Source organism: Elgaria multicarinata, chromosome 2 (assembly GCF_023053635.1).
Source record: "Elgaria multicarinata webbii isolate HBS135686 ecotype San Diego chromosome 2, rElgMul1.1.pri, whole genome shotgun sequence".
NCBI lineage: Eukaryota > Metazoa > Chordata > Lepidosauria > Squamata > Anguidae > Elgaria > Elgaria multicarinata.
Window position 1 is genome coordinate 49,929,364 of NC_086172.1, and position 22,599 is coordinate 49,951,962.

Below are 22,599 nucleotides of genomic sequence, written 5' to 3' on the forward strand. Positions count from 1 at the left end.
AGACGTTATCAGAATGCATCAAACTTGTCCCAGAACTTCTTGACCTTCCTACGTTCCCACGTTCGTGAGAGGATAGTCAGGAGAAAACCACCGCTCTCTAAAGAAAACGTTGCTGCCCATCTGAAGTTTGCCAAAGATCACATGGATGATCCCCAAGACTTCTGGAACAATGTTCTCTGGACAGATGAATTAAAGGTAGAATTTTTTTGGCCTCAAGGAGAAATATTATGCTTGGCCAAAAACAAACACTGAGTTAAAACAGAAGAACTTCATCCCAACTGTCAAGCATGGTGGTGGGAATGTGATGATTTGGGCCTGATTTGCTGCCACAGGACCTGGATGGCTTGCCATCATTGACACAACCATGAATTCTGCAGTGTATCAGAAGAGTCTAGAGGAGAATGTCAGGCCTTATGTTCCATGAGCTGAATCTAAACCAAAAGTGGGTCATGCAACAAGAATATGATCTTAAACATGCAAGCAGATCTACAAAAGAATGACTGCAGAAGAAGAAATCCCATGCTTTAGAATGGCCTAGTCAAAGTCCAGACCAAAACCCCATTAACATGTTGTGGCAGGACCTGAAGCGAGCTGTTCATGCAAAGAAGTTCTCAAATGTCATGGAGTTGAATCAGTTTTGGAAGGAAGAATGGGCCAAAATTCCTCAAAAGCAATGTGACAGACTGACCAACAGTTACAGGAAATGCTTACTTGAAGTCATTGCTGCTCAAGGGGGTACTGAATCTAAAGGTTCACATACATTTTCACACATGGATATTGAATGTTGAATCAGTTGTGAATAAATAAAAGGTGAAAAAGCATCATGTTTGTATGTCACTTTAATCAGTTTAACTATTGTTCTTTATCTAGGATTAGATTAAGATCTATTGCAGTTTAGGTTGAAAATGTGACATTCCTAAGGGGTTCACAAACTTTTTCTTGCCACTGTAATGTATTTCAACAGGCCAAAAATATTCAGCTGATTGCTCCAATACATCAAAAGACAGATGTACTTTGTGCCATTCTGTCAAGCATTCAGTTAGCATTCACAATGGCAACTGTCTTGCTACAAGTGTTCTATTAGGCTTCTACTCCTTAGATAAAATGCTACCAGACAGTTGAGGCCTTTAGTTACAGAAACTTTTCGGATATCCAATTTATTGAGTGTTATGCTTCACTGACCTAGGGCGTAAGTTCTGTACCTCACCAATAAAACAGAACATTATTTTGATTTATACTTTGTACAACAAATGTTCTGTAACAAATAACAAAGAAAATAAGCCACCCTAATATTTCAAAACGCCTCCATTTAAAACTGAAATCTTCATCATAAGGGCACAGTATTAGGTTGCTGCAGCTAGCTGAATCCTTCAGTTTAACAAGAATGCTGGGCGAATTACCTAAAGCATAAATGCTCTACAGGAGATTTAGATATACATTTTTAATTCCAGCTGCTGGGGACCATTACAATTTGGATTTTTACATCCCAGAGGAAATTGACTTCTGACATAAAATGTTTGTGAACAGAATGGCAATGAGTAGAAGTAATTAAAAATGGCTGCTTCAAGAGCTTTGCTTCAGTGAACTGCTCCAAATAAACTGCACTTCTGGAGATATACTTCTCCAGTATTCACTGGCTGGAACTGGTTGACTATTTACTGAACTCTTATATATTTCCTGCTTTAAAACAATTACAAAAACAACAACACTAAGGCTTTGTATGAAACTTTGTATATTCATTTGTGGTCAACATATTTGGTATATTTAGAATGAAGACAACTCTTTCCTGATATTAGTTAAGAACATCTTATCATGACTCAGCATAAATGGGTTTCTGCTTGCCTGCGCATATGAATCCATCCTTTCAATAAAATCTGGGGAGGTTTCTGAGGAGACCCCTAGGATTGACAGGAGACCTGAATTCAGGGAAAGCGAAAGGAAGAGGTAGGACTGTTTCAATGTCAGTATGTGCACTGTGGAGAGCATGACATTGATTATAATATACAGAAAGGTAAGTATGCTAGATGGTATCTGATAAGGATAACACCATTTAAGAACAGACATGAAAGGATTTCCTGGTGGAATGCTCAGATGTAGAAATGCATTCCAGGGGAAGCAAATAAGGACAGCTTGCTTCCCTGTAACTGTGGTTCTTTGAGTTGTCATCTGTGTACTGACTTATATCGGTTTTGCACCTATGCAGAGCAACATTTGGAACATTCTAGAGTTGAGCTATTTTTTGGTGGGAACCCCACCCACTCTCCTCTGCACACTGAAAGGTATAGCCAGGTCATCCCCATTCATTTCCCAGTCTGCCACAATGACAGGATCAAAGATTAGCAAGACATCTAAAGCAGTGGGTTGTGTGAATACAAAGATGACCATTCAAAACCACAATTGCAGATAAGAAACCTGTCCTCCTTCATCGCGACCTCCGTGACACACACACAATTTTCCAGAGGGGGGCCATTGTCACGCCAAGAGAGAAGAGGATTGCCTGACCAAAAGCTGTGCCTGTGCTCCTCCCTGGCATAGAGTCCATAGTGCCAGATGATCATGGAGAGTTAAGCCTATGTTGCTGACCAACGAAAGTTGGGGATAAGGATCCTCCAAAAAGAGCAACACAAATCACCATGGCTTAAGTTGAATGGCTATGTCAGCAGTGCAGGAAGGAGTAGCCTGAATCAGTGGGGCTTGTAGGGATCAGCTCTTGCAAGTCCTGATCAAGGAGCAAGCGGTGCAGGAAGGAGCAGTCAGTCTTGGCTGGGACTTGCTCCTTCTTCCTACATCACATACACAAGAAGGGACTAGCTGGGACTTGCAGATGCTGACTCCTGCAAGCCTTGGCCAAGTCAGGCTCTTCCCGCAGCACTCAGGTCTTTTTCTTAGGGTCATCTTCAAGCAAAGCTGCTTCAGTACTGATATAGATCCTGCTGGCAAAACCCTGGACTCAAATGAAGAAGCCGCTTGAAGGACAGGTTCTAATTCAGACAGAGTGGGCCCAGCTAGGTAGTCCTGCAATGACATCAAAAGAACTGGCCTCAAACAAATCAATGAGGAGGTCAGTTTGGGGCTGGTGAACTGGCAGCTTTCAAAGCTTGCTAGTGCAGGACTGCTCTTAAATGAAATGTTTCCCCTAGCCTGCTTCATAAAAGTTTGACAGTGGGAATAGGAGTCAATGAAATGGCCTTCCCCCAGGTAAAGGAAACACAGGGCGTAGCTGTCCATGGGGGAATCTTCCCGGAACAATAGTACACTTCTTAAATAGTACCATGGACGCTATAAAGCTCCTAGACACAACACAACAGAAAACTTACAAGGAAAATTAAAATGCAAATTTATTTCCGTTAATGCAACAAAGGAAAGAAAGAGAAGAAACACATAAAAAAGCGAAGCAAGCTCCAAAGACCTGAGTAATCTCAAGAGCCAGAGAACACAGCAACACTGCTATAGCAGAAGAAAATGAACTGAGCAGGAATGGTGAGACCACACCATTGAGAATGTGCAGTTCGTGCTTGTGGCAGGGGGGGAATCGTTCAGTTCTAGAATGTTTTGAGAAGGCACAGAGCCCATGAGTAAATAGACAGAGACTATGAGAAAGAAAACACTCCACTAAGACCTATACCACCCACAGTACTTCTAAAGGTTCACAATTAGTGGATAGCTCTTTGCTGATGCACGCAGCAGATGTAGCTCAGAAAGATTTGGAAGATGTCCTTAAGGAGGCAGTAGTGTGACCACTCCTGAAGAAGCCCTACCTGGACCCAATGGTACTAGACAACTACCGCCCAGTTGCAAACACCCCCTTTTTTAGGAAGGTACTTGAGAGGGTTGTGGCGGAGCAACTGCAGGCACTCTTGGAACATACTGATTATCTAGACTCATTCCAGTCTGGGTTTCGATCTGGTTATGGGACTGAATCAGCCTTGGTCACCCTGATGGATGACCTTTATCAAGAGAGGGACAGGGGGAGTGCAACCCTGTTAATCCTGTTCGATCTCTCATCGGCGTTTGATACCATCGACCATGGTATCCTCCTGGATTGACTCTGTGGGACGGGCATAGGAGACACTGTGCTACAGTGGTTCTGGTCCTACCTACGGGGTCGTTTTCAGAGAGTAGCATTGGGTGACCACTCCTCGGCCCCTTGGCAATTGAGCTATGGGGTGCCGCAGGGCACCATCTTGTCCCCAATGTTAATTAACATCTATATGAAGCCACTGGAAGTGGTCATTAGGGGATTTAGAGCTAAATACCATCAATATGCTAATGACATGCAGCTCTATCTCCCTGTGACAACTGAATCAGATGAGGCTGTACAGGTCCTGGACTAGTGCCTAGACTCAGTAATGGGCTGGATGAGGGCCAATAAACTGAAACTGAATCCTGGCAAGACGGAAGCCCTGTGGGTGAGTGGTTCCCGAGTCCGGGAGATAGGCTCATTGCCTGTTCTGGATGGGGTTGCACTCCCTCTGAAAGATCAGGTTTATAGTTTGGGGATACTTTTAGATCCATCTCTGTCGCTGGAGGCTCAAGTGGACACGGCGGCTTGAAGTGCCTTTTACCAGCTTTGGCTGGTTCGCCAACTTCGGCCTCTCCTGGACAGGGATAGCTTGGCCATGGTGGCACAGGCACTGGTAACCTCAAGATTGGATTACTGCAATGTGCTCTATGTGGGGCTGCCCTTGAAGCTGCTCTGGAAGCTGGAACTAGTGCAGAATGCTGCAGCTCGGCTGTTGCCTGGAGCTGCCCCTTTCCAGCATGTAACTCCTCTGCTGAGGGAACTGCACTGGCTGCCTATTCGCTACTGGGCCAGGTTTAAGGTTCTTGTGTACAAAGCCCTAAACAACTTGGGACCAGGATACCTGAGAGAGTGCCTTCTCCCCTACCAACCTGCCCGGTCACTGAGGTCATCTGAGGGCATGCTCCTGGTGGTTCCACATAGACCCAGCCTCTGATTGGACTCCACCAGGGGAAGAGCCTTCAATGTGGTGCCCCCCTCCTATGGAATTCCCTGCCTCTGGAGGTCAGGCAGGCACCAACTTTGTATTCCTTTTGGCACCTCCTGAAAATGTCATTGTTCCAGGAAGCCTTTCCTTAATGACCAGCCATGGTTCACAGTTCACCTTTCATTTTGCTTTTAAAAATCTATTTTAAGGTGCTTTATTCTGTTTTTATTGTTTTATCTTGTACAACGCTCTGAAATTTTGAATGGGGAACGGCATATAAATATTGTAAATAAATAAATAAATAAATTTGTGGATGATGACTATTAGCCACAGAACTATAAATGGAACCTTCCTGTTGAGAGTGAATACTAGTTGCAGTGGAGCAGTATTGTTTTTAAGCCAAGTTTTTGGGCTTCCTAAATACATTTTGTTCCCCCTATTCTAGAAGGAATGGGAGGAAAAATACTCTTCGTTGTTCCTCTGGCTCTAAAGGAGGAAGTGTGACGACTCCATTAGAATTCCCCCCCCCCCTCAAATACTTCTGGTGTATTGGGACAAAAAAAATATCACGGGGTATTTTTTCCAGCTTTGTTGTTTATTAAATAAAAGTAAAATAAACATGCTAAATTAGATCTCTCTAGGGCATCCTTCCGCATCCTAGTACCCTCCAAATGTTTTCAACATCAACTCCCATCAGCCTCAACTAGCATAGCAAATGGTCAGGAATGCTGGGAGCTGTGGTCCAAAACACCTAATGGGCACCAGGTTGGGGAGGCTTCTCTAGGGCATCAGAAAATGTTCTGTTGCAAACTGAACATTTTCAATGCAAGTGGCCCTATGCAATATAATTCATTTTGGGAAGTTAAAATGCCAACCTAGTTATAAATAAGAAGCAACACAGGAAAAGCAAAGGTTGGTTCAGAAGTTGTGATCAACTTATTTCCTTACAGCCTCAATTACCATTCACTGCATCCCCTCTGCCAAAAACTCTGGCACATGCAGAGGGCTTGAAAGGGAGCCTCTCACTTGTGTTGAGGCTGAAGGAAGACAACAATTCTGCTGCATTTTTACCTCCTCCATAACCCAGGCGAATGACAGCTAGGAGAAGGGGCTGTGAGCTGTGGTGTGTCCTTGCAAAAGGGTGAGTAGCCTCTGCCAGACCAGAGCCATGGAACCCTGCTGAGTTATCGAGTTCAAGATTTAAGAAAGGCGCCAGCCTGGATGTATGTGTTTGTATGTAAGTATGAGAAAAAGGTAGTCATTTTCTCTATTGGAGAGCATCAGAAACCAACAAGTTATAACCAAAGTCTGATGGCCACATTTATTTAGATATGCATTTCATTCAAATTGAAACCTAACAGAATCATTACATTAGGAACTAAAAATGTAGGTCTGCAATGTAGCACACAGAATTGTGACCAGGGTGGATAAAAATCAATGATATTTAAAAAAAAAAAATTAAAAAAATTGGTTTTTTTTGTTTAAATTGGATTTTTTTTTAATAAAATGCTTTTTGAGGAAAAATCTATCTAAAGATAGTTTTCTATTTAAGATACATTATAGTCCAAAGGTTATTCATCATGAAATAAGGATTAGTTTTTTAATTATGTAGCATGAGGCTGTTTAAATTTTTTGGTAAATGAATTCCATTAATCCATTCACATTGTCATGCTCTTCCAGAGGTTTCTGTAAGATTATTTCTCTCCTTCCAATAAAGTACAGCAGAAAAGTTGTCCAACTATGAATGATTAACCTATTAAACTGGAGATCGTTCACCTCACAATAATTTCATAATTATCTATCTATGATGTGTTTCTTATTATTATTATTATTATTATTATTTATTTATTTATTTATATATATAGCACCATCAGTGTACATGGTGCTGTACAGAGTAAAACAGTAAATAGCAAGACCCTGCCGCATAGGCTTACAATCTAATAAAATCATAGTAAAACAATAAGGAGGAGAAGAGAATGCAAACAGGTACAGGGTAGGGTAAGCAGGCACAGGGTAGGGTAAAACTAACAGTAGAAAGTAACAGTAGAAGTCAGTATTTATATATATATATATGTAACTGTAAACCTAATCTGAAAAGTTGTTATTCTAAAAATGAAACCTTCATCTGGTTATAAATATTATGATTATACCAGCAAAAATGAGTCTTTGGTAACTCTGAGTTGTGTAAAATATAGCGAGGAAGAGTGCACTTTTGGGAAGGGGGGGAGTCACATGATTAATTAGAGTCTTTCTGAGTAGTGATTTAAATCATGATTTAAATCAATTCGATTTAAACCAAATCCACCCTGATCGTGACCGATGACAAACCAAGAATAAAAAGACAGCCAAGCCTTTGGATACTGCTATTGTTTCTTTGCCAGCACTTGCTTAGCTCAATTAGAGGCTCGAGTGACTGTAATGGAAGTATGAAGCAAATGATTGAGCCATAAGATGAGACATTTGAGAAGCAATATTTAAGTCTAGTTTGTGAATAACAACGGATTCATCGCTTCTTCACTGAACTTAGATGTGTGTTTTAAAAACCTTTATAAACAACGTAGTCTCAAATGTTGTTTCTATTACAGCACCATAAATTGCTGTTTAGAATGTCTATTCAAATCCAGAAAGCCAAAGTTATTTGAGGATATTAAAAAAAGACAACACACATAGTCAATGCAAAACTGAGTTACTCAATACCTTTGCACTGAATGTGTCTTTGAACTTCAGCATGTAACTGAGTAACTTAAATATGGGTTCCATTGAAGTAATTCAAGTGTTTCTGCATTGAACAGCTAAATCTCTAAGCATTAAGTAACAATGGCACACTGTAGGAGGTAGGCTGAACTCAACCACTACGACTCTACGGCCAATTGTATGGAAGCAATTGCATGTTTCTTCAGATTAAGGCAGCAAAAGTTAAGCAGTTTTGCAAGGAAACTAGTACCATTTGCAATGCTGCTAGCTAGCTAATTCAAGACACATTTTGTGAGAAATCTAGATTTGATTGTTTTGTGATAATGCGTTTAGCTTCAACTCATGACTAAGAATGTATTTGTTTAACTTCCACAGCTATCTCTGCCCCTGTAGGACCCACATACCCTTCTAACCAAGACAACCTTTATAAGCTAACAGGCGATTCTTTTTATATACAAAGTATTCAGTATTAATTTAGGGTGCTGTCCAATTCAAAACAAATATTTGTGTCAGAACTACTATAAGAAACCTTCTCATTATTTCTTCTTCCTACAGAGCCACCTTCCTCATCCTGGTGCCCTCCAGATAAGTTGGATTACAACTCCCAGGTGTCCAACATATCTGGAGGGCACTAGGTTGGGGAAGGCTACTACAGGGCCCTTTGCTCCATGCACAGTCCCTTCAGGTGAGCCATGATTAAACCATAACATTTCTTATTAGCCATAGTTTCTCATTTGGTCAGGAAAACACCATTACCAATTACAGAACAAGACAGAATATTAAACCCTAGTTTGAAGTTGGCTCAATATTCTGCTTGTTCCAAAACTGGTAATCATTGTTTAATGGTTCAGATGAAATGGGAGACTATGACTAATTAGAGAATTCCTGGTTTAATCAGAGCTTTATTAAAGGGGGGAGACAGAGGGGCTACATTTGCAGGCAAAAGGCTCACTGAACTGAACCAGATGAATGAGAATTTAGTTCGTTTGCAAATGCAAACTCAGCAACTGCATTTGCACAAATCCCCTGAAAAAGTAAAGAGATATTCCATAAATTGGCATGACTTGGAAAAAAGCTGCTCCACTGGCAGAATCTGCAGGTTGGATATATAGAAATCTGGACTCATTTGAATGTACTGTGTATTTCTCCGACAAATAGGACAACAGAGGTGGGATGGACTATGGAGACAGAGAGTGTTGAGAAATATGTCAGTAAGAATAAAGGAGAATTACTATAAACTTGTATGGAGGTGGTATTTAACTCCGGTTAGATTAAATAAGATTAATAAACAGCTTTCAGCAGATTGTTGGAGGGGTTGTGGTCAAAAGGGAACGTATTTACATATGTGGTGGGATTGTATACATGTGCAAAAGTTATGGAAGATGGTGTTTTATGAGATTGAACAGATTGTGGGATTTAAAGTAGAAGTTACACCAATGATTGCATTACTCTCACTGCATGATGATCTTAAATGTAATAAAGAAATGAAAAAATTGATAACGAACCTGCTGACAGCTGCGAGGTTGATAGTAACTAGGAATTGGAAAATTACAGGAGATTATTGTATTGAAAAATGGTATAAAGAAGTGTGGGACATTGCTATAAACGATAAATTGACATGTAATATAAAAATGAAAAGAGGCATAGTAAAAACGAATGATTTTGAGAGTATATGGAAAAAGTTCCTGGAGTTTGTATTTTCTAAAGGAAGGGGGGATCCACCAACAGATGAAACTATGAGTTTTTGGAAACAAGAATGAGATCCCGAGGTGGGGGGAGCACTGTTATGTTTATTATATTATGTTTAATAGGTTAACATCGAATATATGATAGTAAGGTATTATAATGTCTTTGTATTAAGTGATTTTGATTTGTGTTTGTTGTTTCAATAATAAATTTTTTTTAAAAAAGAAAAGAAATCTGGACTCATTTGAATGTACTGTGTATTTCTCCGACATCCATAGTTATTGCCCCAAGTCTTTTGGTCGTGCGAAACCAATGTGAACTAGAGAACTTGATATTAGGGAATGAACTGTCTTTTGCCTAAAACAGGGCAGAGATGACCTCAATTTCTATAATTTATTATTTAAAATTGTATTTATCACAATTATATCTGGCCCTTCCGATAGACATTGCAAGTTGGTTTACATAAAAAGTCAGTCATAACAACAATTTTAAAAACCCAAACAAAACAATCAAATCAGCATAAAACCAGCAGTAAAAATAACTGGAGAGAGTATTCCAAAGAATCAGCACTAGCACTATTATTGAAAAGACACTTTCTGTGCCTGACCTGCCTAAATTCTGGACCAATTTACTACTCAATTTGATCTTCGATATGTAGGAATTCATTATTTCCAAGGAAGAAAAGGAATCAATGTCCCTTCAAATCCTGTATCTTCCACTCCTGAAGCGACTCAGAGCTGCTGCCAAGAATTAGCTCAAACTATTTCTCACACTTATTGGCAAATTGTCTTATCATTGTATTATTTATACTGCATACTAGGTCCACAATGTAATGGCTTGATATTATGCTCTAACAAAGATTGCTCTCTGTATGTTCATGTAGAATCCAGGCACCAGACATAGGATATCTGTTCCCCAGGAGAATGACTAATTATGCTCCCTCATACAAAACCAAATTAGAATTGCCTTGCTGAATCAAACCAGAGTCATCTATACTAGCACTGTGATCCCAACATTTGTAAGCTTGGTGCTCAGAAGCAAGGCATATTGGAGGCGTGCATATACTATGATGATGATTCAGCAGTGTTGGTCATGCATTTTGCTCAATACCCAAACTGAGTTTAATAGACCAATATTTCTTTTGCCAAGAAATATGTTATATCAAGCAAAAGGGGAGAATGAAAGGGAATATAAAGTGGGACTGATCTCCATAACTGAAAATGCAAACATGATTATTTTTTAATCAATTTATATTTTTGAGGGATCATCCATGAAGACAATCCAAATATTCCATTTGTGTTGTTGTTGTTGTTTTAAAAAAAGGTGTGGGGGAGAATGTCACAGAGTGATGCTGAATCAATCTTCATTAGACAACATTTGCTGACTTTCTACAAATAATTCTTTACAATTTATTTTCAGCATGACAACATATAATGAATACTTCCAGGTATTTCCCAACTCTGCTTTACTTTTTTCAAAGCTACAGATTTGAAGGGCTTAAGCGTTTTGATAAAATGCTCTTTTATGGGCCTTCACTGCATCCTCATTCTTACGTTGACACCAGAACTTTTAAAACAATATGAAGACAATGGTTACCTGTGGTAAATTACCACTAAATAAATGGTCATCTGCAGTCAAAAACATACATTTTCTTTCTATGGTGCTGGTTATGCGCACAGCAAATCAAGGAACCGCAAGTTCTATAGACCTAATCCATGAATCTCAAGGAGTCATTTACAAACATGAAACCATCTGTCAGTCAATGCTGAATGTAATGTTTACACATTAAGAGACTGGGAATTCACAAAATGTTATGAAAACAAAGTTTATTACAAATATTTAACTGACAATTTGAAAATAAAGACACTGGGATGTATACCTTGTGCTTGCAATGCTCGGTGATTCTGCTCCAAGCCTGCATCTTTCTAACTGACTGGCAACAATTTGCCTTTCCACCTCAAGCTCTCTGGTGAGCCTTTGAAACTGGAGCTCCTGTAATTCAAAAATATTTAAAATTGTATTTAAATAGTATTGCAGGTAAGAGAAAAACTATTGGACATCTCATAGCAAAGGTTCTACCACATAAAAGTGAACTATACATACAAAATAGGCGCAAACTGTGTAAATTCTGGTCAAAAATGAAGTGATTAGTAACTCATTCAATAAATCATGAGCAGGACTAGACTATTTTGTTTATCATCCTTAAAAGGTACTCAAACTTTAGTTGATGTAGCTCACAGATGTTTAGTCACTTAAAAATAATGCCTAGTGGGATTATGGCATATTTGCATACTTACAAAGCTCTTTAATGGCTCAAAAAGTGTGTATGAATCATTGCCACCATCAGTGGAGTCAGGTGCTTTACAAGAGAAAATATATGGTAGTTTCTGCTGAGAGGGTTTACAGCCCAAGTCAGCAACTAATTCTTTAATTAAGGGGTCAGATTTTTAAGTGATAAGCAAGGGATGAACAGCCAGCCACGTTGGCTCCACTCATTCACTCCTGTGTGACACAAGACATAGGCAAAGGGCTCTTTAAAACCAGCTTGCCAGCAGAGGTTTTGAAAACCTTATATGCAGCTCAGCTGCTCATTCTCACTTCGCAAGACAAGAGGACTTTGATAAGATTCAGCTCATGTCAAAGTTCCATGAAGTACTCATCTTTGTAAATGAAGTAACTATTTGCCCTGCTGGCCCAGCCCTCTCTCTTTCTTCCCTCTCAACTTGGGATCAGATAAAAAGGAGTGTGTATCGTTTTATCCAAAATGATCTCCTTTGCCTTAGAAGCTATCAAGAACATAATTCAACCAAACAGAAAATCATGCAACAATATTGCTATCCCATAGAGTTACAGCATTTCCACCAACAGAAAGTAACTGTATTTTAAGTTGATTCTATATAAATCATTGAATTTTGTCCAGAAAAGAGTTTTATTTATTGCTTTTACAGTTTGTTTTTAAGCTTATACAACTGATGTGGAAACAAATAGTTGCCATCAACAGTTGAAGATTCCCAAGCATCCAGGAGGAAGCTGATTATCAAAGTACTTTCACATGACCAAACAAGTGAATTTCATGGGATTAGAATACTTTGGCTACTGGAGTAGTTTGTTCCTTCTCTGTGTTATGGTAAACTGGAATATGAAACTAATTCCATGGCGATTCTCTCGATTGGTTTCTAAATGCATGTACCTTTTCGTGTTCTCTCTCATCATTTGAACCACTCACAGCTACATATGTGAACTACCACTTCTGTACACTATTTATTATTATTATTTATTTATTTATTTATTTATTTATATAGCACCATCAGTGTACATGGTGCTGTACAGAGTAAAACAATAAAATAGTGAAACCCTGCTGCATAGGCTTACATTCTAATAGAATCATAATAAAACAATAAGAAGGGGAAGAGAATGCACCAAACAGGCACAGGGTAGAGTAAAACTAACAGTATAAAAGTAAGATCAAAATCAAGTTTTAAAAGCTTTAGAAAAAAGAAAAGTTTTCAGCTGAGCTTTAAAAACTGCGATTGAACTTGTAGTTCGCAAATGTTCTGGAAGAGCGTTCCAGGCCTAAGGGGCAGCGGAAGAAAAAGGACGAAGCTGAGCAAGGGAAGTAGAGATCCTTGGGCAGGTAAGAAACATGGCATCTGAGGAGCGATGAGCACGAGCGGGGCAATAGTGTGAGATGAGAGAGGAAAGATAGGAAGGAGCTAGACTGTGAAAAGCTTTGTAGGTCAACAGGAGAAGTTTATATTGGATTCTAAGGTGAATTGGAAGCCAATGAAGAGATTTCAGAAGTGGAGTAACATGGTCAGAGCGGCGAGCCAAGAAGATGATCTTAGCAGCAGAGTGGTGAACAGAAACCAATGAACTGATGTGAGAAGAAGGAAGGCCAGTGAGAAGAAGGTTGCAGTAGTCCAACCGAGAAATAACCAATGCATGAACAAGAGTCTTGGTAGAAGAATCCTGGCAATATAAATTGAGTATTGCCTCAATCTGCAGTTTTTTGTCTGTAATGGCCCCTTCACACATTCAAGACATCAAGGTCAGGGAACATGCATTTCTGTTAAAGGCAATGCAGGAAAAGCTATGGTGACATAATTGTGCTTGGCAACACTACTAAGGGAATTTCTACAATGGCATTTCCTCATTGTTGCACCTTCAGTATTGGAACCTTTTATTAACTGCCTGCTAGTTAAAACTTCAGCCAAATTCTAGAGCTAGCATTTTAGCCACAAGACACGGTAATATTATTCTATGTTAAAGAGCCCTTTTCTTGTGTTTTTTCTAACAGTGGTATTAGATCTTTCCCTTAATATGACTGGCAAAGTTTCCTTAGTTATATGTTGACATGTGCACTAGCAGGGAGAAAGAAATGGGAGTTTGCTTTCCAAGGTTAATTTGATAAACTATGAACTCTAAAAGAGATAGGCTAGGTGTAATACTTCAATGTCTATGTCAGGTCAGCATTGGCTAAATGTTCTTTTGTTTTGTTTTTTCAGTCTACTCTACTTTATGTTTTGGTCTCCAGAATAAGCCTTACTGTTTACTAGCTTGTTACTACTGAATGTTTTAGGCTCAAATAACATTATTTTATACCAGAAGTTAATGAGAAATAAGTTGTAGGCTGTAAAGCCACTTGAGTTTAGAAAAGTATGAACACACCTGCAAGTTTTACTCTCCACAACTGGAGGATTCCCAAGTATATCTAACCACCAAGATAAGCAGAACAGTGGTGAAAGCTTTGAGAATCAGATCTGCTTGTCCTTATGCTAGAAATTACCTGAGAACACAGTGTCTTCATCCAGCATGTCACCACATATGTGTTTTACGTTGAACACATGAGGGGGTGATCACATACACATAGTCAGTCCCCCTTAATGTCCCACATAATTCTTTAATTGATTCAAAGGTAAGACACTTTCTTCTTTTCTTCAATATCTAATAGCCTCAAGAAAAAAAAATCCAATGCACCTGATTATCCAGATTCCTAGAAAGTTAACTGGTTTCCAGGAATATTTTATTTAGCCCTGTGCTAGGTTGCCAACATTTTTTTTTTAAAAATAAACATGTTTAAAAGGAGCCAGACCTAAAGATTCCCACTATCTATATTTAGCAAATTCACAAGCACATTCATGAAAGCTCAGTGCTGTTAGCATCTTATGACAGTCAAGTTATCTTGCTCCAGTCTTCCATCAGAAGGAAAGTGGATGTTACTGTAAATGGCGCCAATTAATTTTCTAATAAGCTTCACACTACACAATAAAATGGTGTTAAATGTATAATTTGTATTAAAGGTTTTAAATCTTTAAACTGGCTTTTATAGACAAGGTCAGACTTCAGAACAAACAAACATTCATTATATAGCATGTAACAGCCATCCATAAAATAAATGTAATAGATTCTAGAATATCAGCCATTAAAATGATTACTTGCAGACATGCTGTGCTTATGCCTTTGATCTTTAAACATCGTAACTATATATTCTTGCTTCCAATCATACATCAGGAGTCTCTGCACAACTTTTAGCAAAGTTGTTTTTTCCATATATTGGTTCACTTGGTCTTCCAGAAGTTCAAAATCCCAAACACGATTACAATGTTTACATTATAATTAGTTTTAGTATATTCTAGAAAAATGAACTAAGATAGGAACAAACTGGTCACTTTTATATCAGAAAGCAAAGAACCTTTACCCTACAGGACTAATGCTGACATCATTCCTAATGGCAGAAGTATTCACCACTTCTTTAAAACTGAAAACAAAAATTAGTTTTGTTTTCATAGCAATCTTTCCTTTCCTCATTGCTGTACCTTTGATATCCTAATGTATCTACGAAACACTGTATATTATAGATTTATATGCATAGGCTCACATCTATCACTATGGTTGGAAACTTGATTATAAGAATGTGCATACTGCAATGAGAACAGATTGACCTCTATTAGCCTGTGCAAACGAATAAAGAGATTTCATCAGCTGTCATCTTTAAAATGAGAATACATTGTCGCAGAGTTGGTTGGGAGGGCAAAACACAAAGAATGTAACATATTCCGGAAAATGAAAGCATGTGATTAGTAACAATTTTAGTAATACATGCAATTTTAAACTGGTATGCACAGATGTAATTTGAATCCAGAATCTGTTCAGAAAGTTGCTACAAGATGTAATGGATAGTGGAATATTATCCAAATACGAAATGATCAAAGCAAACTCATGTGATAAAAGAGCGTAACTATTAAATCTCATTGATGTGATAGAAGCAAGGAAGACTACCCTACTACTAGAACATTCCTAACTAATCAGAACCCTGTGAACAATTAGAAAGATACATGCAAATTAAATAACAATGGATTTTAAAAGTTTTCCCACTTAAATACAATTACAACAATATACCAAGAGAAATATTGCTTGCTACAATATAGTGGGAGCAGTGTTTGAAGGCCAAGTTGATATAATTTCTAAACAAAGAAACAATACTCTCCTCCTTCCTTCTAGAACGTGGTACAGTTCAATTATACACTGGCCATTTTCAAACCAGGAAGTCACTAATTAACTGCAGTGTAATATGTGGTTCAGTCTGGAAAACTATAGTTACATGTCAGAAGAAGCCAGGATCTTAAACCACGATTTGAAGTTGCTTTAAGATGGCTTACCATGAAGCTGGTAATCAGTTTCCAGGTATGTATGAAATGAGAGGACTATGGTTAGAAACTTCCTGGTTTAACTGTGACACATATGACTGGAAGAGCTAAGTGGATGCATTCACCAGGAAAAGACTTAATAAAACAGAATATGCTAGTCTCAGCCAGGACATTGGCTGTATTCTCATGTGGCACTAAATCATGGTTTAGAATTACAAGGATAAGCTACAGTGAGCCTTAGGCTTGCATGCTTCCCCTATGTCCTCCAGCATAGCTGCAAGGAGTTCAGAAATTTTTGTTTCCATTTTAAATTAACTGCAGCTTGCAGTGACATGTGAACATTGACAAACTGTAGTTAACCTTAACTATGGTTTGTTCAAACTGTAGTTTAGGAAGCTGACTTGTTTCAACAAATCTGGTCACGATTAACCACAGTTTAGAGTTTTGTCACAATGCTAATAACCGAAAATTGATCCTTCTAATGGCTGCACCAGGAGTTGGAAGGGGAGCCATTATATTTCGTTGATAAGCTAACACCCAGTCTATCATCTCCCAACTATATACTGTATTATATGCAGAGAATGAAGTCCCTATTATACAGCATGTTTTCCTAATTTAAGGTACTATTTGCTGGCTCCCTGCAAAGAAAATAATTAAATGAAGTAGAGAGGCAGAGTTCTACTGAAGCACTGACTGGCCACCATTTCTGTGGTTGGAGGATTAACGTTTCTAGGAAGCCTTAGCAATGTTCTTTAGTAATTCATTATTTTTTCAGAGTTCTTTCTTCCCTTCTCTATCAAGCTGCAATTCTACTTATTTTGATGTTTTGGAGAAAAATTCATAATCAGACTTCTGATACTGATTACAGTCTTTGGTTATCTGAAGCACACATCAAAATTTCAACCATGAAAAGTAATTAAGAATTCTAATAAGATGAGAAGAGAGTCTTACTAAGCTCAGCTCATTGAACGATTCAAGCATCCTAAGACTATAAGTTGTGCACTACTACTTAATTTCCTTTCATGAACTGCACTACAAAATGGAATATGAACTTATTGAATTTTTTTTTAAAAAATTCAGAATATTTCCTAGCAAAGAAATCAAGTCAGCTGCAAGTAGAGGGAAACCCCTTCCTCCGTGTACTGCAAAGAAATGCCGTGGGCTGCTAGAGGACATTTGGATATATATTTTTTTAAAAAAATGTTTAACAAGCTAGTAATTTTTGTGGGCTTATTTACAATGCTGTAGAATATGATACATTTGGAAAAATATTTATGCATATAAGTCTGATGCAGAAGTTTCTACTCTCTAAACCATTGTTTCTGGCTCCATTTTCCAGTCTTGAATAGGAATCTGTCCTTCAATACCAAGAGAAGTATTTACCGTATTTCTTCGATTCTAAGATGCCATCGATTCTAAGGCACACCTCATTTTAGAGATGTTTATATGGGGGGAAAATATTCTGCCATGCATGGGGAGCGGATTGCAGGCAGATAAGGGAAGAGATGTGGGTGGGAGCCAACCAGGGAGCATGTGCAAGGGCCCGGAGGCTTTACCAGCTGCCACCACTTCTTGCAGGGAGCGGGTCGTTTGCGAGGCGCAGCTGCGAGTCCCGGAGCGCGTCCCGCCCGCTCCCCGGCCCAGCAACTCACCTCCCGGGCATCGCCTCCATCTTCCCGGCTGGCGCTGCTGCTCCTCCTCTGCTGCACAGAACCAGCAGCCACAAGAAGCCGGCGGCGCCCGCCCGCCTCACACAACCCTCCGCGAGCCCTGCAGTGCCCGCCCGTCCGCCCCGGCCCCATGCACAAGGCGAGGCGCGCGCCAGGCCCGACTCGAACAGAGCCGCATAGCCATGCCCACTAGGCCCAACCGGGCCGGCTGTGCTCGTGGTGCGGCGGGCAGGGCCCGCTTAGTGCTTGGAGCTCTGCTGGTGTGTGTGTGAGCCCGGTTAGCTCTGGGGAGCACAAATAGGCCCAGGGCAGCCACGGATCGTCGTTGAGGCCCCCAATCAGGCCAAGCACATTCCCTAGCCTACATGGTGAGTGCAGAGCTGCTTAGGTGCTCAACAAGCCCTTGAGCCGCCTGGGCATCGAGAGCAGGGTGGAGGGATAACAGCGCACTTTGCAGGCGATTCTAAGACGCCATCGATTCTAAGGTGCAGCCCATTTTTAGAGATGTTTATATTGGGGAAAAAGTGCGTCTTAGAATCGAAGAAATACGGTAATAAGCAATTATTTGTTTGTTATTAACAGCAGTGTAGTAAAGATGCATCAAAGATTTCTATAGGATGGATCCAGATTTAGTCATACTCAATAGACCCACTGAAATCAATGGGATTTTGGTTAGTCATCACTAACTAAAGTGCCATTGATTTCAATGGGTCTGCTCTAACCTACTTCACAGATTGTTGTGGGGATAAAAATGGAGAGGAGGACCATGTAAGTTGCCTTGGGTTCCTTGCACGAGGAAAAAAGGCAGGTTATAAATGTAATAAATAAACACTGTTGTTTATGAAGGTCCAGAGGTGCATTTCTTCTTCATAAAACACAAATAAAAAATAAAATCAGATTCTGAGGTGGCTAGAATGTCTCTACAGTGCCAAAAAACCTTAGGGAAATGGGTGGGGTTTTTTTTTGGGGGGGTGCACTCAGAATAAGCTATTATAGCCAGAGTGAAGCTTTTCCTTTGTGCTAAAACAGGAGCACAAAATCCCAACAAGACTCATTCATTTCAGCTTGCCAATTCAGCAGCTCATTTGCTGATACAGTAATATTTACATAGGCATGGAAGCAGCCACCCCACAGATCTATAATTTCATTCTCAGCAGCAGTTTATTTAAAGAAACCCCCAAATACTAAAAGTCATTACTGAAGATATACCAACTTTCCTGTACATAAGAGGTAAAGGCTTTTCATATGAGAATATACTGAATTAAATACAAAGGCACTATGGTTGCAACTTTGTCCATATCTTTCATGAATGAGTATTGGATTGCGTTTGTATGCATGTACATACACTGTATAAATTTCCCTTCGTTATACACTTCATACATCTTATGAACATGCAATAAATAAAAAAACTCCACAAAACCATGGAAAATTACTTTATGACAACTCATGACATAACAAATATGTAAGTCTTTAATATGTCAGAGGTCTTCATCAACATTCATTAGAATTATAAAAGAATTTCAGAAAAGTTGCCAAGTTGAGCCACTGAAGGAAAAACAACTCCCCCCCCCCCATTTTATAGGGCTGTGCAAGCTTTGGATTTGGAATTCTGAAGCATGGCAGCCATTTTGTGTGGAATCTGCCATTTTCTGCATAGTTCTAGTGGAAAGTGGGGATAAAGTCCTACAGCTCCCAGCATGGATTGCAGCCAATGAGAGAGCAGCATTATCTTCTCCATGGCAAAAATAGATTAAGCCTGTGAGTGATGCTGTGTCATTCACAGAATGATGGACTAACCCTGATGTCATTTAGAAAACTGAAAGGGAAAGTTAAAAACAAAAACAAGTACATACTGTTGTTGAGCAGCAGCAGTGCCACTCCCTCCTTCTTGCACTCTTCACAAGCTCAGGAGGAAGTTAACAAAACTACAGGTACACACTATTGTTGAGCAGCAGCAAATTCTGGGGGATCTGTTGTTGTTGCAGGTATAGAGGAGAGAGGGGTGGGGAGAGAGAGAACTACATCCCCTCTCACACTCCCCTCCTAAGTTTTTTCCTTTTTCCCACTATGGCTGTGGAAAAAAATGGCGGATTCCCCTAAAAATGGTCGCCATGCTTTGGAATTCAAAATTTGAAGCTTGCACAGCCCTAATTTAAACCCCTCTTTCATACACTCACTTTGATTTACACCATGGCTAGATGTCAGGTGTGGCAACAGAAAGAAATATTTCATAGACCTATACTGATTTTTCCTGCAATGATTTCAATCCTTATTTCAGAATTATTTCCAATTTCATTTTGTACCTCCATTTTTCCTGCTTTACCACCCTGATGAAGACGAGCTGTATTTAATAGAAACATTACTTACTTGAGTACTTTTAAAGTTGTTTAAACGGTTAAGGTGTGGCAGCCTTAATTATTTTGCAAGTAGAAGCCCACTATAAATAAGAGTTATTAACTGAAATAAAAGGAGGTTCAAGAGGCAAGACAAACAACACTAAAGCCTCAGTTTGAACTGAATAAAAGTACATAATTGTATTGGAAAACATTCAACTCTGGGCTCTCTGCCATACAGGAAGAATGTTTAATTACCAACACTGACATAGCAATATCAACATAAGACTGAATATTCAGGAACTGCATGTGATTTCTTAATGCCCTTGATTTTTTCACTTCCGAGGAAGAGACAAGGATCCTCATTTATCTTGAACTTACTCATGTGCTCTTCTCAAGTACATATTTTGGAAATACTGGCTACTATTTTGAACCTTGCATTATAACAGAAAATAATAGCTAAGCTTCCTAGTTATTCAGTTAAAATGTATTCAAGTTGATATTCTTTAATAAGGAAAGGTTTAAAGTGGGAGCTAAAATATGCTTCTTTTGGCCCCTCTCCTTTTCCCTTCGGCTCCACCCACCACTGAAATTTGGCCCGAGAGCTTCTCCAAAATGGGATTCGGCCATTGGGCTTAAAGTAATTCTGCAACCCTGGTTTGAACTCTAATTTTAAAATTCTTCAAAAATAACTGTTTCCACCAGGTATTGGCCAAGCGGTCACAATATTTAGTTATCTAGATTTCCATCCAATTGCATGACCAGATGTCCATTCACTCAAGAGAACTTTTCCTTCCCTTCCTCCCCTTTGCAGCCCCCCCACCCTCACCTCACTGTCCCCAAATCTGCTCCCTGTGGAGCAGATTTGGGGTGCAGGGTAGACTGTGGGGAATCCACTCTGCTGAGTCTGGAGGATAGACACAGTTGGATTTAACCCCTAATAATTTAATCTTATTACATAATTTACTGTTCTTAAAGCAATTACATAGCTTTTAGTAATTAGCACAGATTAGCAATTTTATTATCTATATATCCCTCCCTTTTTCACTATGCTAGGCCCCAATAACCCAATTCTGTTCCCTTTTCAGAAACCAACAAATAACAATCTAGTATCTTTAGCGGTTTTGTAACACTCCCTCTTTTTTATCCCTACTTTGTACTGTTTTATATAATGGTGTATCTTCTTGTTTTATATTGGTCTGTTGAAGAAATACAATACATAGCTTTTAGTGAACTCAAAGGTTTCCTATCAATGGGCTCACCAAAACCAATTATTTTATGTTTTAGACTGCAATCCAATGCAGATTTTCTTGGGAGTAAGCCCCACTGAGTGCAATGGACCACATGAGTAAACACAAATAGGGCCAGGCTGAAAATGGCACAGGTCTTTGCTAGACCTACCTGTTGTTCCGGGATGGACGAGGGGAGATCTCGCCTTGTAAATAACGCGAGATCCCGCCCTCGTCTTGACGTCAGGTGAGGCGACTGAAGTATAGACGTTGCGCCCGCCATTTTTTTCATTTAAAGGGGAGGACACGCATGAACGCTCATGTGCAAAGATCAGTTTTTTTTTTTAAAAAAAATGGATTTCCCCACTCCCCCGTTCGCAACCCCCCCATTCACGATCCCCCCACCCTGCTCTGTCCTGATCTCCCCCCACTCTGCTCTGTCCTGATCTCCCTCCACCCTGCCCTGATGGGTAATCGCTGAAGCCGGGAGAAGCTGCGGAACAGCCCACATGCTTGTGGTCTCGGGCTCAGCCCGAAACCGTGGGCAATACCGGGCCCAAAGTGGAGCCCATTATCCCGGGGCAAGGGAGGGTTGACCCCTCCCTGACCCCAGGATCCCCTGTGCATCATCTGGATGCATAGGGGCAATCCCGGGGTTCACCCCAGGATAAAGCCTGGTCTAGCAAAGGCCTAAGTGGGGCAACCAGAGGCTGTAGGAAACCAGTTAACAGCAATGTTTTGCTTGTCAAGGAAGGACCACTAGCAAGGACATGACCCTTAGGAACACATTACCAGAAAAACTATTCTAGGTTGCAGCTGCAAGATCCCTACTGGCAAGTGGTACTGATTTTACTCAACTTCAGCAAGAGGCAATGGTAGGACATACCTCTTTTAAAATGTTTTATTTATTTATTTTAAAATGCTGAGAAGGCCTTCAACAAAATTCATTGGAAGTTTATGCTTGTTGAGTAATTTTGGTTTTCCAACGGAATTTTTGAAGTGGGTTAGAATTTTATATTCGACTCCAAGAGCAAGAGTTATGACTAATGGTTGGTTGTCAGCATTTTTCATGCTTGGGTGAGGCACTAGACAAGGATGTTCGCTTTCCCCATTGATATTTGATCTATGTTTGGAACCCCTGGCTTGTGCAATTAGACAGAATAGTAGTATTCACAGGTTTGTACATGCTGACTTAGAATTAAAAATTATTTATGCTGATGATCTTTTATTGTTTATTTCTGAACTTCAGGCATCTATTCCTGTTTTGATGGAATTGATTAATGCCTCCGGTGATCTTTCTGATTATTCAATCAATTGGTCAAAGTCTGAATTGATGCCGATTGGAAATAGTATATTTCCTAGTGTGTTGGCTAACAGCCAATTTCGCTGGT

The 22,599-nt window shown here is 39.7% G+C and overlaps 1 protein-coding gene across 3 annotated transcripts in view; it reads right to left on the minus strand.

The window, feature by feature from the left end:
- PKP4 (plakophilin 4) overlaps positions 1-22,599 on the minus strand; it is a 114,923-nt gene that overhangs the window by 60,600 nt on the left and 31,724 nt on the right. For all 3 annotated transcript variants that reach the window (XM_063116520.1, XM_063116521.1, XM_063116519.1), the window contains exon 3: positions 11,209-11,321. In XM_063116520.1, coding sequence (XP_062972590.1) covers positions 11,209-11,321 — 113 coding nt within the window. The remainder of the gene's footprint in view (positions 1-11,208; positions 11,322-22,599) is intronic.